The sequence below is a fragment of the Mangifera indica genome, chromosome 15, assembly GCF_011075055.1.
Source record: "Mangifera indica cultivar Alphonso chromosome 15, CATAS_Mindica_2.1, whole genome shotgun sequence".
Classification (NCBI taxonomy): domain Eukaryota; kingdom Viridiplantae; phylum Streptophyta; class Magnoliopsida; order Sapindales; family Anacardiaceae; genus Mangifera; species Mangifera indica.
Genome location: NC_058151.1, coordinates 710,144 through 726,048, shown reverse-complemented (window position 1 = coordinate 726,048; position 15,905 = coordinate 710,144). Strand labels below are relative to the sequence as shown.

The 15,905-nt window shown below is 34.9% G+C and overlaps 2 protein-coding genes and 1 pseudogene across 2 annotated transcripts; 1 reads left to right on the top strand and 2 right to left on the bottom strand.

Annotated features, from left to right (window-relative positions):
- The first annotated feature begins 241 nt into the window (after positions 1-241).
- LOC123197680 lies at positions 242-2,705 on the top strand (annotated as a pseudogene).
- Positions 2,706-5,439: 2,734 nt separating this feature from the next.
- LOC123198228 (cyclin-T1-3-like) lies at positions 5,440-11,265 on the bottom strand. Its single transcript, XM_044612896.1, has 7 exons — positions 11,157-11,265; positions 10,345-10,625; positions 9,841-9,922; positions 8,739-8,879; positions 7,810-7,985; positions 7,574-7,725; positions 5,440-6,919 (listed from the first exon to the last, which is right to left on the bottom strand). The coding sequence occupies exons 2-7, from the start codon at positions 10,569-10,571 to the stop codon at positions 5,886-5,888; spliced, it is 1,812 nt and encodes a 603-aa protein (XP_044468831.1). The 5' UTR covers positions 10,572-10,625; positions 11,157-11,265; the 3' UTR covers positions 5,440-5,885.
- A 1,536-nt stretch (positions 11,266-12,801) lies between these two features.
- On the bottom strand, positions 12,802-15,281 carry LOC123197202 (peptidyl-prolyl cis-trans isomerase FKBP4). Its single transcript, XM_044611376.1, has 4 exons — positions 15,185-15,281; positions 14,849-15,101; positions 14,080-14,268; positions 12,802-13,863 (listed from the first exon to the last, which is right to left on the bottom strand). The coding sequence occupies exons 2-4, from the start codon at positions 15,044-15,046 to the stop codon at positions 13,375-13,377; spliced, it is 876 nt and encodes a 291-aa protein (XP_044467311.1). The 5' UTR covers positions 15,047-15,101; positions 15,185-15,281; the 3' UTR covers positions 12,802-13,374.
- Between the last annotated feature and the right edge of the window lie 624 nt (positions 15,282-15,905).

Genomic DNA, 15,905 nt, shown 5'->3' with positions numbered 1-15,905 from the left:
TGAATGGTTAACATTTAATAGGTAAAATGTTGTAACACTTATATATCAAGTGGGTTTAAGGTTTACACATACACACACACACACATATATATATATATATTCTCAAAATAATAAGATGAAATAAAAAGAAGATGGCCCATTAATAAGGTAGCCCAAGACCGTAACTAGAAGGGCCAGGCTTCGCAGCCCACAAAATTGTAACACTTTAAAATCTAGAGCAAAATCCGGAAAATTTTCTTTCCTTCGTCGAGTTTCTCAGCAACCAAACAGAAACTAACACGGAGAGAGAACTAAGCGAGAACTAAGCGAAAGAGGAAGAGAACATGCAAAATGTCGGTGCTAATAGTAACGAGCTTAGGTGACCTTGTACTGGATTTGTTTGTCGAAAAGTGTCCTTTGACCACCAAGAACTTCTTGAAGCTCTGCAAGTATGTTACTGAACTCAGTGCTTAATTTTCCTTCTTATGAGTGCAGTAAAGCAATTAAAATCTGATATTATGTTCATATGTGTAATTTTTGTAGGATTAAATACTACAATGGCTGTCTATTCCATACGGTTCAGAAAGATTTTACTGCTCAGACTGGTGATACGACCGGAACGGGAACCGGTGGCGATTCCGTCTACAAGTAAGAAAGCTAGTGCAATAGGTTTAGTAGTGAAATTTTCATTGAATTATATGAGGTGTAGATGTGACTGATTGATAATTTAATCAGTGTTTATGGAGGTATTTGTGTTATGGTTTCAGATTTTTGTATGGTGAACAGGCTCGATTTTTCAGCGATGAGATTCGTGTCAATTTGAAGCATAGTAAGACTGGCGCTGTTGCCATGGCTAGTGCTGGAGAGAATCTAAATGCTTCTCAGGTTTAACATCTTTGTTTTTGTTTTTTAATGTTTTTGTAAGAGTTCTTTGTTATATGTAAAAATGAATTTAAAGACAGTGGATAAAATGTTATGACTGTAGTAGATTTGGAATTTTAGTGGAACATTATATGTGCTTTGCATGGATGACTTATTTTTTGGAGATCACGAATTGGATTTTTGTTGCAGTTCTATATCACTTTGCGAGATGATCTAGACTATCTTGATGGGAAGCACACTGTGAGTCTCGTGATACTCAACTTCTTGTTTAATATTTGTTTCTCTATTCTTGATTTATCACACCAAATGAGTGAATGATTGCTTTGGATGTCATATGTATTCTCTTTTCTATTTATGCTTATCAAAAGCGTAAGACAAAATTTATTTGTTTTGCACTTTTTGGATATTTGAGATGTTTTATTGTCTCTCTTTCCCTTTTGTTTTTGGGTTAGCTATTTGTGACTTCTCAATATAATTGTGACCTTGGAAATATCTATGTTTCTTGGTATAATAGAAAGATACTTGTCTCCTCTCATTGTGAATTATTGGAGTATAGGCAATATTTCCTGAACAATATAACGCTTATGGCATTTGAAAAATGTTTTTTATAAAAATCATCTGGTTCCTTAGGGTAGTCACTTGATTCTTAAGGCTTTGGAGCAGAAAAAGGATATATTTACTTGAGGAGTGCTTTCAGTGTTCTCAAAATTTTAATATAGTAGAGGTGTGACTTTGTTGACTTTAAACGTTCTTGTAGGTGTACTTTGTCTCATCATAATTTTTGTTATTTTTGGGGAGGTAGCTGAAGGGCTTGACACTTTGACTAGGATAAATGAAGCTTATGTTGATGAGAAGAATAGACCATATAAAAATATCTGGTTTGTTCTGTTCCAATCTCTACTTTTAATCATGTTAATTCATCTTAACAATCCTACTTATTATACTGGAACAGAATTAAACACACTTTGCCTTCGGAGGATCCTTTTGAAGATCCTCCCCAGCTAGCTGAGTTGATTCCTGATGCTTCCCCCGAAGGCAAACCAAAAGATGAGGTCTCTTTCTGACAGTCCACACCTATTGCAGTTATGAAATGGTATTTGACAGAGACACTCTAGAAAATCCCAGATGGGAAAAGCGACATCAAGGCCATGAATTAGATGACTGAATGGAGAAACGAAAAATGAGTACACAGAGTTACGACTGGAAAGATAGGGATCAAGAAAAGAAAGAAGTAAGAGATAGGCACAGGGTCAATGACAGAACCAGGGATCACAGAGAAGATCGGAAGGATCAAGATGGTGGACGTAGAAGAGACCGGGAGCATCTTGAAGAGCGAAAGGCTAAGGAAATGCATATGGAGAGACAAGGATAGAGAGATGATCACAGAAGAGATAATCAGGACTACAGGAAGAGTTCGGATAGTGATCGGCATAGAGACAGAAGGGGTGATAGCCGTGCAGAAAGGAGGGATAATGGAGAGTATAGAAAGAGAAATGCTGAAATTGATGGACGTGGAGATAGGAGAGATGATGGAGATTATAGAAGGAGAAGGGGTGATGGTGATATCCGCGAGGACAGGAGGGAGAGACAGGACACTATAAAGGAGCAGAGTTATGGAAAGGATAACGAAGATGAAGATGGTCATAAAAGACGAGAAAGTAGTCGAGCAGGTGCAGAAAGTAACGAAGATCAAGAACGGTATAGAAGACATAGGAGGGTGATCACAGAAGGGACCAAGGTGACCGAGGGAGATGAAGTCTACCGTATCAAGGTTATTATTATTGAATTTATCGTAAAATACGATACGATATAAATAAAAAATAATATATATTTAAAGATATATTAAAAATTGATATGATATAGTAGTATTGATAATTTTATCAATCCTATTTTAATAAATGATAAATGATGACGTGATAGAAATGTATTTAATAAATTTTAAAAATTTTTAAGATATTTGTAATAAATTTTAAGATAATAATGTGATAGTTAAAATTTTTGGTTATATTATATATATATATTTTTTAATTTTTAGAAAAGTATATCATATTATATTTTATAAATGATATAAAAAATTAAACTTTTTTATATATAATATAATATGTAATTATATATAGGCCAAAGGACTATTTCCCACCTAAGGTATGTTATATTTTCAAGTTTTTTCTCTTTAACAATGAAAATATCAAATACCTATCTATGAGTAGTTAAATTTAACGGAACCTTAACGTCTTAAAATTTTATCTTTTTTTCTCCTCTTAACCCCTAAAAACTAATCATTTTCCCCTAGGTCAAGTTTTGAAAAATAACATTCATCTCCCTAGAGTTTAGTTTTCAATCCCCAATGACGAAGCCTTCCCGACGCACCACCATGCTTTGACGACCTCTCTTTTCTCCTCTGAAAAGTCGATCGGCCCAAATCTAGCGTCGTTTTCGCCTGGAAATTTAAAGAGCTTTATCTGGAGACGAAGCTCTTCGTCTTCCCAGACGAAAACAACTACCTCGTCTCCGTTTGGGAAGACGCCTAACGCCTTAAAATTTTGTCTTTTTTTTCCCTCCTAACCCCTAAAAACTAACAATTTCCCCCTAGGCCAAGTTTTGAAAAATAGCATTCCTCTCTCTAGGGTTTAGTTTTCAATCCCTGATGACGAAGCCTTCCCGACACACCACTATGCTCCGACAACCTCTCTTTTCTCCTCTGAAAGGTCGATCGGCCCAAATCTGGCGTCGTCTTCGCCTGGAAATTTGAAGAGCTTCATCGGGAGACGAAGCTCTTCGTCTTCCCAGACGAAGACGACGACCTCGTCCCCATCTGGGAAGACGATCGTCTTCTTAGACGGAGACGAGGTAGTTGTCTTCGTCTGGGAAGACGAAGCTCTTCAACTTTTTAAGCGAAGACGACGTCAGATCTGGGCCGATCGACGTTCCAGAGGAGAGAAGAGAGGTCATCGGAGCAAGGTGGTGCTTCGAAAAGGCTTCGTAGTTGGCAATGGCTCCCGATTTGACGTTGGGGATTGAAAACTAAACCCTAAGGGGGAGAATGCTATTTTTTAAAACTTGGTCTATAGGGAAATTGTTAGTTTTTAGAGGTTAGAGGGGAAAAGAGGATTAAATTTTAATTTACTTTTAATATTACAGATAAAATGACGATTTTACTTTTGAATTCGTTTTTTTTAACAGTTCATGAGTAAGTAAATGGGTTTTTCAAAGTTAACGGATGGCAATAGTATACCTTGGGTGGGAAATAGTCCTTTGGCCTTATATATGCAACATGAATGTATTCTTATCTTGTACATGTCCCTGTTTAACAACTTTTTTTTTGGGAATAATCAAATATTAATGGAATTGACGAATATCCTTTGGCGTGATAAATCACCATCTTTAGCTAAGGTTGGATTTCATTTGGGTAGAATTTAAATAAAAATGGAGTTCATTTAAAATTACTGCACTACAATTTAAATTCAATTAAAAATAATTTAATTCTATTAATTTAAATTCAAATAGTAAATTAATTCAAACTCAATTTGTTCTTCAAAACAATCTCAATATCTTAAATTAGAGTTATTTAATTTAAGTTCAAATTTGAACTCGAATTTCTCATATTTATTCTAGTGCTAATTCCATAATTCCAAACATGCAGAATAATGTGTTTAAATGAGATGACATTCAAGAATCTAGATCATGGTGGTTCAAAAATAAAATAATGTTATATATACATATTTTTGTATATAATTTTCGTATATAGATAATATGTTATTATGTAATTAAATATCACTTTATCTTTAATTTAAAATTATCCGATCACATAATAATACATCATCTATATATCCAAATTATATATAAAAAATATATACATATAGTTTTATTGTTAAAGATAACTTTAGGCCGAAGTATGTTATTCTCTCAAGTTCTTACTTTTTAATTTTGAAAATCTCATTTAATTACTCATAAACAGTTAAATCTATTAGTTTTAAAGACAAAATTATCATTTCATATGTGATATTAAAAATAAACTTAAATTTTATTTTATTTTCCCTCAAAAACTCTAAAAACTAACCACTTCCCCCTAAACTAAGTTTTAAAAAATGACATTCCCCCTTGTGGTTTAGTTTTCAAACTCTGGCAATTTCTCCCTCTTATAATCTCTCTCCTCTTATATGAACCTCCAACCAATGTCAATTGAAACTAGAAAAACGAAGATGAAGATCTTGTCTTTGTTTGGAAAGACAATCATCTTCCCAGAAGAAGATAAAAAAAATGCTCGTCATCTTGTAGAAAGACGATTATCTTCCTAAATAAAGACAAGATCTTTGTCTTCCCAACTTTAATCGATGTCGATCAAATGTCCAAGTAAAATGAAAGAGATCATCGAAGGAAAAGAAAGAGTTGGGAGGAAAAAGCGACCTGAGTTTGAAAACTAAACCCTTCGAGAAGAAATATTATTTTTTAAAACTTAACTTAGAAGTGAAATAATTAGTTTTTAAAATTTATAAGAGAAAAAAAAGATAAAATTTTAAGGAGTTTAGATTTTGTTAACTTTAATCACCCATAAATGAATAAATGAAAATTTCAAAGTTTATGAGTAAAAACTCGGGAATGCAAGTCTTTGGCCATAACTTTATCCAGAACTAATGTACATAGTGAAAGCGGGGAAAATAAAGAGAAATTACAAATTACTCTTCCTAATTCTATCAGTGATTGAATATACACTGAATAATCAAGCAGATATTGCTATTTTCTTGCCTACATCCGATAGGATTCTCGATCATATTATTATACAAAAGAGGCTAACATTCCAAATAATCGAAAATGGAGATATTGGGAAGAATAAAACTAGTACTGTTCGGGAAACCCACCTTGCAATGTGGAACTCTGATTAATTTTCGCAGAAAATGAGGGTTGGCGTAGGAAACTAACTTGAATACCTCAAGATTTTCAGTCAGCTAAACCCAGTGAGATCAAGAGCCTGTGCGAAGTTGACTCCCGACAAGACAAAGCTCCAGCGAGAAATGGAGCACTAAACTTCAGACATGATTTTCCGGTACGTGCCTTTTCTGATCTCTCTCCATATAACCAAGCCGGCCCATCCAGTTCCGATCATCAACATAATCATGATGATTATAATGATTCGTCCCAGAACCGTAACTGTGCCGCAGCTTTCCTTGTGATGATCTGTCAGGTGAGATTCCAACCTTCCGCTTGCGTCTGCTTGACTTAGGTGAATGGGAACTCTGGCTAAGGTCACGAAGCGCTGAGACCTCCCCTTCTTCAACATAACTGAAATCCAATCCCCGTAAAGACTGTCCTCTGAATTGTCGTCGGGTCTCTCTAGCATCCTCTTGATTTTTAACAAAACGTGAATTCTCGTATTCTTGTCTGTCTGATGATCTAGACCACCTCTGCCTCTTGTCACGCTTGTTTTCCTCATTCTCTGCAGCTAATTCAACTCCGTTTTCCAATTCCCGCTCAATCAAATCATCCTCATCCATCAAATCAGTTTTACGAGGGGTGTCAACTCGGGAGTTCCTTCCTTTCTCCAGTGCTGCCTTTACCTTGTCTTTGTCAATCTTCTTGATAGCTTCCTGTGGTGACTGGCTAACTAAACCTCCTCTATGTCCCAAATTCCGACTAAAACCCTTGCCCTTCGAGTCCCCTGCATATCTTGTTTCATTTACCACAACATTGCTCTCTTGATCTTCTTTACCATGTGCATTTAACCCAAACCTCAATGTGCTTTGAGCATTGTCATTTATAGTAATTTCCATCTCTACATTTCCCCAGTCATTACTCCGATTTTGTGTGATTCTCGAAGATTCACAATGATTATCAGCTAATAAATGCTCAGAAACTGGCTTAGTTGATGCAGGCATTACAGTTCTTGAATTTGTACAACTGGCCTGAGAATAACTATTAGTTGCTGGATATTCTTCACTGCTGGATAAAGTTCTCGACGTTGCTCGCTGAGTACTCCCCACTTGAGCACTTCCGTCAACTTCACCGCACTGGGAAGGTGGCACTCGGTTTTGTTCATAGAGTTCCAACATTTGGTTGCTAACCTCTGCCAGAGATAAGTGCACACTGTTAAAACCAAAATACAATATATTCACAAAGAGAGAAGTCAAATGTATTAGTGAAGACTAATTACGCTAGTCAAATAAATGACATGATTGGAACTTCCAATTGAAAATTTGTGTTCATAGGCTTGTGTTCTAATTAGAGCTGATCCAAACCGTGCCATCTTGACTCAGCTTGGTGTCCGTCTTGATTCAAGCCAAATTCAAACTGAAACTTCAACTCGGTAGCCCAATTTGAGTTCGGTTTGAATCTCTCTCCGATGATGTTATTCATCTCACTAGTGACACTATTTATTATACAGAAGCAATAACATTTCTAAATATCTCAAACAAACTTAGATTGACTATAATTAATTCTAACCAAACTTAAACCAGTCTATGTTTAAACTCAATTCAACTCAAATCTAACTATAATTCTAATTTCCACTCCTTCGACTCCAGGAACAGTGGTAGTTCACAACTAAAAAATAAGAAAAGAAAAAAGAAACCATGGTCTACTTATTACTTTCCAATTCATTAATTTTTAAATTACATTAAAAATAATAGGAATATACCAAAAAGAGAATAAAGGAAAAGGAGACACTATCTCCTTTCATCAGTAGATGACACTGACAACTGAAAAAGAAGAAAACGCTAACCTTCCAATTGGTGAGGGGTGACTTCAAACTCTTGCCACCACATTCTCTCACCATCTGATGGAAGCTTTACTTTGAGGAACTTTGCGGCAAGAAAAATGGCCCCCGCAGCAACATGGTGAGGCCTAAACTGTAAGCAGAGAGAGGTCCGCAGTCTGCATGTCGCATCCCCCAATCAAGAAGAGCATGGGAAAAGAACATAGATTTACAGTTTGTAGAACAGAAACAATTGATCATACCCATCATTGACAAAGTTCCATGCAACTTGAGCAAGGGCATTCTGAGCAACCTTGAATTTCTTTATTGCCTCAACAAGAGGTTTATATGGATGGAGGGCATGTAGATCAAAATCAAGAGTTGATAATAAAAGCCTTTCCCCGAGTAAAATTAGTTCTTTCTGTTGTTCATATATCTCCTGCATGATGGATGCAAAGAAATCAATGAAACAGACCATTAAACTACAAATGTCATGGCCATATTTGCGACATCTATTTTTTAAACATTAAACAGAAGAGAACAAAAAGGAATATGACATCCTTGGAGTTGGAGCATCAATATAACGCTAATGTTAAAGCATAAGAAATATGCAGAAGGCTGACATGAAGAAGTAATCAAAGAAAGCTGTTTATAATCTGTGGAAATTAGCAGCCATCGCTTACTAAACAGTCATTATCCCCTTTCACGAGCACAATGACACAACATATTGGCAAAGTGAAGATCAACGGGAATGTTAATGATAACTCCACAATACCTTGTTACTAAACACATAATAACTACAGCAATACTTCCTAATCTCAAATTAAGTTTGCATCATCTATCCATTAATTCCTTGCTTAAAAAGTATAAATTATACAAATAAATAGTACTTCCCTTTTAGGATTATAAAGCCATATATAGAATTTTCAAAAACTTCATTGCAAGTATCCTGATCAATGTTCTCCATAAACTAAAGTCAAACTTGCACATTTATGGTGCTTTTCCACTGATGATTTAACTAGACGGCACTGAACTATGACTGCAATTTGCACTTGAAGATAATGACATAAAAAGATGAACTTAACAAATATATATGATGAACAATTAGGAAATTTATATAAGGTAAACAAGAGGCAGGAATACACAGAATAGAAAAATACCGAGTGAAAAAGCGTCCAACAGATAACCATACCTTTTGCTTGATCCTACTAATTGCATCAGGGTCCTTATCCTTTTTATGAATAATTTCATATGAAACAAGAATAACATCTTTTAGTGGACGGGGAGTCTCCTCAACCTTCCCTGCCAGAAACATACACACTGTGGCTATGGTCTGCAAAATATTTTGAACAAGGTCAGCCACCACAGATAATTATTGCCCAAACTGGAAACTCAATTCAAATAATATTATTATATTCCCCATCAATTAATTCTTTTTATCAAGAAATCAAAACCAGCAGATGATTTACACACCCATGAAGCACATGTATCATTATGGAACTACAACAACTCTCTCCATTGCGCATAGAAGAGTCATGCACATACAGTCACAGACAATATATAATCTTTCCCCTCGTATATATCCAGAGTGAAAGAGAAAAAAGTCAGGATACTATTCTCTCTCCCTTGGAAGAAAATTTGTGGGAACAATGATATTGTCTTCAATTTAAAGCAAATTAAGTACATATCAGGAGTTTCATGCTGGTATTCATTGCAAGGACAAAATCAGTACAGTCAACCACTTGATTAGTTACAGGTATACTAGGCAGGGAACTCTTAGGAAAAATACAATTTCCAATTCATTACTATTGAAAATAATAAAGTAACTCAATGTCCAAAGTGAGATGGTGCAACGACATTCACTGTACAATGAAGGAAGAAAACAGATATAGGTGGTTCCTTTCTCCTTTTTGGCAAGAATAATATTTTAGCAGAAATCCATATTCAGTATACATCCTCATACCCAATGACAAAAATAATCAAAGTGAGCATAGGGTAACAAAACACTCTTGTTTTGAGCAACTTCCAGATTACAGAGCACACAATAGCTATGGACAATGCGACTTTTGATGTCTAAAAGCATTTTTTATTCTCTGTAACATCAGGAAATCCTATCACATTACTTTATGCTACTAATACAAGACATGGCAAGTAACTCTCAAATAGATTATATTAGATAAATGCCACTGGTTCAGGCATGGAAAATGGTACTAACCGCAGCCTGCTAGAGCAACACTCAGACACATTTTAATTGGAGAAATTCAACATTTAGTAAAACATAAAGCATAGCTCACCCTTCTGTCATTCCTTGCGTGTGATTGACGAAGGAAGAACCGATGGCAGAATATTATTGCTGTAGCAATTGTTATCTGAGGTCTGCATTTTGATAAACAAGAGATTTGAAGCATAACTATACATAAAAGTAAATTTAAAGTACATTAGGCTATGAGAGTAACAGAAGTTTGCTATGCAAAAGAAGGACACAATACTGGTCATCCTCAATGCTAAATAAATATTTAACAACAATGTTCATTTAGTTTTACGCCAATCCCTTTGACAAACAACATGTAATTCCCCTTTTCTTTTTTCCTCTCAATGACAAATAATCTTAAGTTGAATGTACAGTGCTGTAGCCTATAGGTAACACATACGCCTTAGAAAAAGATTTAAGGGGTAAGCCTTCTCTAATATTTCAAACCACATCCCATCAATTTATCACACTAACGATGCAATGATCATTTTATCAGGTATGAAGCAGAAGAATTTTAAACACATCCAACCGAAATGCATAGACTCACACTTTAAGTCTCATGCCCAAGTCTTGGAGAAATGTGCAGTATGACTTGCGAAGATAACTCTCCTTTTTCCAATCAATTCCATCTCGTCTAGATGGAGAATTCTGTTCAATTTCTTTCCTAGAGAAGTACCAACGGCCACCTTCTTCTAGTTTGTCCTGAGTAAGTTTGGATGACTCATCTTCATAAAATCCATGATGTGAGGGATCACCCGACAACAAACTAGCCATTTGTGCCAGTTCCACCAAACTGCGTTGTAAAACCGTGTTACCTTCCTGTCAAAACTGCAGCAAGAAACATCAGAAACAGAATACGACACACTTACCAACGTTTAAAGAATAATAACAAGAACAATAGCAGCTTAAAAGCATCAAAATCAAATTAAACTATATCAAGCATCATCAGAACTTCTCTAGCATCACATTTACATCCACTCAATTTCCAACTCTATAAGACACGTTCAAGGCAATGTCTGCCTTCCTCATGTAAAACCATGAGCATGTATGTACGTACGGTTAGGCTTAAATAATAACGTACTTATACTTCTACTTAGATTCAATTAAATTAAGCTTGATTCAACAATTTTCCCACCAAATTCTTATTCGATAAATTTTACGGGAAAGTTAATTCACTTTTTTTCTTAAGAATCAAACAGACAAAACCAAACGAGACAAAACACCTACTTCATTCCAAAAATTCTTTGAAAAAACCAAATAAATCGACGAAAAGTTAACTCAACCAGAACAAACATAATCCGAAACTTAAATTTAACCAAAAAATGTTTAAAAAAAAAACAAAAGCTATCGCAATTGAACCTGTGAAAGTGTTGAGCGAGAGAGTGAAGCAGAGAAAACTTCACCGCTCTGACTATTTAAGATTTTTTTTTAATTCCAAGTCAAGTCAATGCTTATATTTTTCTAATTCTTATGGTTTTACGCATTTGTCGTTTTTATTTGTTTTCTTATAAGTAAAACTTGAATAGTCTATTATATTATATATTATATTATATTATATGATATAATTTCTAAACAATAAAAATTTTTAATTTTATATATCATTATTTTAAAAAATATTAAATATTTTTTAAAATTTAAAATTTCTTAGATACATATTTATGAAAGTGTATTGATTCGTATCAATTATATATATCTTATTATATGATACATATTATTATATGAAAGTTCTTCGTCTCCCAAGGCCAAGCCGACGCCGATCGAGCCTCCAAATGGGAGGAAAACATTTGCCGGAAGGAGAGGCTGCTTCGGGAGGGAGAGGTCATCGGCAATGGAGCCGGAACGGTCACCGGAGATTTCAAAACCAAACCCTAGGGTGAAACTGCCATTTTTTAAAACTTAGGCTGGGGGAAAATTTTAGTTTTTAAAGTTTAGAGGGGCAAAATTAGATTCTATTTTAGTTTATTTTTAATATTATAGTAAAAATGACGATTTTACCCCTACCACCGTTAGGGTTTGGTTAAATCTAACCGACCATGAGTGAGTGTTTGGTGTTTCCATAGTTAAAGGAGAGACTTTTGAGAAAACATCAAACCTTGGATGGGAAATAGTCGTTTGGCCTAAAAAATAAATCAAGTTTAAATTAATTAAATCGGTTTCATTATTAAGTATTATTAAATTGATTTAAATTCTCTATTTATCATTCCCAAATGTATTCTTTTAAATTAGAAAAAATCTTAAATTAATTCTTATTCAAATTAAATACGGATCAAATGCAACCTTTACGGGCATTCTTTGCATCGAAGTTGTCAAATTGAGCCTTAACATATTGTTTTCAATAATATCACAATTTATTCAATGATAAAAATGGGTTTGGTTTTAATATTTTAAATAATTATTTCATATATATTTATATCAATTATTATTTAGAAAATTATGTGTTTTTTACAAAATTAATAAAAACAAAAACCCTTCAAATGCCTTCTATTTAGAAATTCGTCACAAAACTCATCTCAAAAGTAGTTATAATCCATAAAAGTCAATTTATCGACCCAAACAAGATTCAACTTTAATCCAATAGAGTCTCTTCGCCAAACTAAAACTTAACTTGACTCAAAAATAATTTTGTTTTAAATTTAATATGAATCAGCTTGAATTCAACTTGTTTGATCCAAAGAATCCATCCCTAAGCATGTTCTATTCAAACACTAGCCCTCAAAGGTAGTTCAAAGAAGGCCTGCTGGTCTAGTAACATTTTTGGACATTTGAAGGAATTAAGCTCCTTTAAGCTTCGGTCATGTGCAAGGTGCCTTATTGAAGGGTAAAAGCTAGTGCATGGCACCATAAACAAAATGGTTCAAAGAAAGGGCCAAATTTTGAGAGAGACAATACATCAAAGGATTAAAATGGCATCTGAATTTGTTCTAAAAGTTCTTCAATCCACTGGATTTAGGCAGAATCTAGATCAATCCTTGACAAAGACCCACTTTGATTTGAAGCAAAATCAGAAAACAACACAATTATAAGTCTTTGTATTATGAAGTGCCAACAAATGAATAAATACAATAATGCAATAAGACTGCAGTTTCCAGATCTTTGCTAAAATTCTCAAGGTTCAAAAGACACAGTTTCAAGTTTCAGTATCATCCACAAGTGCAGGGATCCAATTACATTAACTTAGATTAATTAGCAAGACCTGAAGCAGTAGTGAATTAATGAACGAATTTCATGTTAGTGGGCAGTTCCATCACTCAATACTTTAGGCAGCAAGCATAAATTAATAGAACTGCAGAGTATCCTTTCCTTGACATAGTTCTTGAACTTCTCGTAACAATCTGATCAACCCTGGACAGGCTACAGTCACTTGCTCCCAAAACATAGTTCCTGTAACGATCTGATTAACCATGGACAGGCTCACATACATGTCAAAGATGGTTACTTGATCCCAGCTTTTATTCGCACGATATGGAACATTAGAGCTTTTTCAACTGCATTTCTGATCTTGTTACCAGACTGACTTATCTTTGTAGTTATGAAAGGGACCAAATTCACAATTGTGTATCACGAACATTTTGCCCTTTCACTTTACTTGGCGCACACCCACAGTTCTGACACGGAATCGATACTGACAATCTTCATCGTCGTCGTCGTCGTCATCATCTTCTTCACTAGAGTCATCTTCTACTCTGTCCCACCTTGCATAGTCCAGAGTTGAGTGTCCCTTAGGTTTTGGGATTGTTTGCCATCCTTTTGAATCTTGTGTGGAGGATTCCTTGCCTTTGTTTTGTAAATCATTAGCTTTTTCAGGCTCAGCTTTCTGATCTCTTTTCACTTCAGAAGATTCCTTGATGCCTGGACTTCTTCTAGGGATAACAAATTCTTGTTCACCTTTCAGACCCTTCACTACAAGTGAAACAGCTGCATTATCTTTTTCATTATATTTTTCCTCTTCTTCTGCAACTGTAAATGGATCTCCTTCACTTATCTCATGCTCTTGTTCCAACTCTACTTCATGTATCTCTTCCTCTTCTTCCAACTCTGCTTCAGATTCAGGTATTGGAGCAAGTGACTTTCCTTGAGCAAAAAGAAGAAGTATTTAGTTCTTACTGACAGAACTGAAGGCCAAAAAATTTCCCAATTAAATTATTTATCATAACAAGTCATATGTTTCTTACAAAATTACTTCCCCCATACATTCTATCAGTAGGCCCATGTAGACTTCTTAACCACATAAATTTTTGGGAGTGAGATAAAATGCCAATTAATAGTAAATAAGAGGTTCTACCAGCTGTGTCTTTAAACGAGCTTGGAGGTTTTGATAAACTTCTGATGATGGATTCAACTCAATGAGCCTGTTGACATCAAAAAGTGCTGAGTGATACTCCTTTAAAGTTACCAGGGTCTGTGCTCGCAGCATCAGTGCTCCAGTGTGATCATGATCAAGCTCAAGCACTGAGGTACATTCTTCGGCTGCCTGAGATGAAAAAAATTCAAAACACTCAAAACCCACATGACCAACACACTATAAATACATTTAAAGCAGCAACAAATGCCCTCACTTGGTTCAACTTAGACTCTTCATTGGTTTATCTTTGTGCTTACCTAGAGGTAGGTAGCTTATTTAAGATCTCTATATAGCATATGATTTCTCTAACCACAATATCTAATAAAACAACAGAGCATAAGCCAATCCAAACTGATCTCGTTCTCACTTCTTCAACTCCAGCCAAAACCTTCATTTTTTAACAAGTAAACCATTTCAGATTTCATTCCAATCGAATGATCCGAGGCTGCTAATGCATCTTGCAGTAATAAAAATGTTTTGTTCTGACGTATCTCAAGAAAATCAGTAGAATTTTTTTTTTAATTTTTCTTAGGGTTTATAATACCATACACTCCCATGACTGATAAAATGACGAATTGATCACGCATAAGGCTATTCGGAACTGATTCGAAAAGATATCAGTCAATTTCAATATCTCGCACCGATTCAACTTATTTCTGTCAAAAAAAGATACATCCAAGAAAAATTAAGGTTGTTGAAATGAAAAAACCTTCTCGAAATCGTGAAGTTTCAAGAAACAAGCGGCTCTATTACTATGCAAAGCGATCTTCTGCGGTTTAGCTTTGGCCATCGAAAGCGCCTCCGTATAGAACAGTAACGCCTCGGAGTACCGTCCCTCTCTGTACAACTGGTGACCTCTCTCGACCTTGTTCAGCGGTGCTGACGCTACATGTGCCGGTGACGCCATCCCGGTCAACGTTAAAGATCTCGATTCCGTCAGAAACCGCTCAATCAATCTGGACCTTCCAAATTCAAATATTTGAACTGAAAAAAGCTTCGAAACAGAATAATAGAATTAAAATAAATATTAATACAGAGCGTATACTGTGTGGGGACGAAGGGCGGTTACAGCGAAGCGATTAGTATAGTACGGTGGCATGCAATATGGCGTTTGGGTGTTATGTGTAAAAAGCTAAATGATTAAGGGTGTGATTGATAACCGGTTAGGTTTTTAATTTTTTTAGAGTTGTCACTGCCAGGTGGCACCATATGGTTACATCCCGCCAAACCTTTTTCCAATAATTTACTTAAAGGCCGGAGTGGGTTCAGATCAATTTTGAATAACGCCTAACTTAAAAGCGGTTTGATTCAAAAGAGCCAATTTGATATTAATAAATTAATATTTAAATTTAGTTTAAAAATAATTTTATTTTTTATTTAATTTAAACTGATTCAAACTTAAATCGATTTATAAAAACAAGTGAAATTCTTAGTTCAAATTTAATTTGCTAAATCCAAACTCTAACAACTCAAATTGAATTCAATCATAACTTTACCCACCATCATTCTTACATTAATTGATCATCATATACCCTTGCCCATGGTGTCTTGCATTGCGTTATTTATCACATTTGCATTTCTTTAAGACAAGTCAGAACAAAAGTTAGCTTAAACTCAATTGGAATTCAAAATAGCTAATTCAAAATCAAATTTAACTCACTTAATTGGTGAATAATAATATCAAAAAAGAAGGAAAAAAATAAAAAAAGAAGACAAAACAAACTTTGAGCTTGCGTCCACATAAAATAACATCAATGTGGCAACAC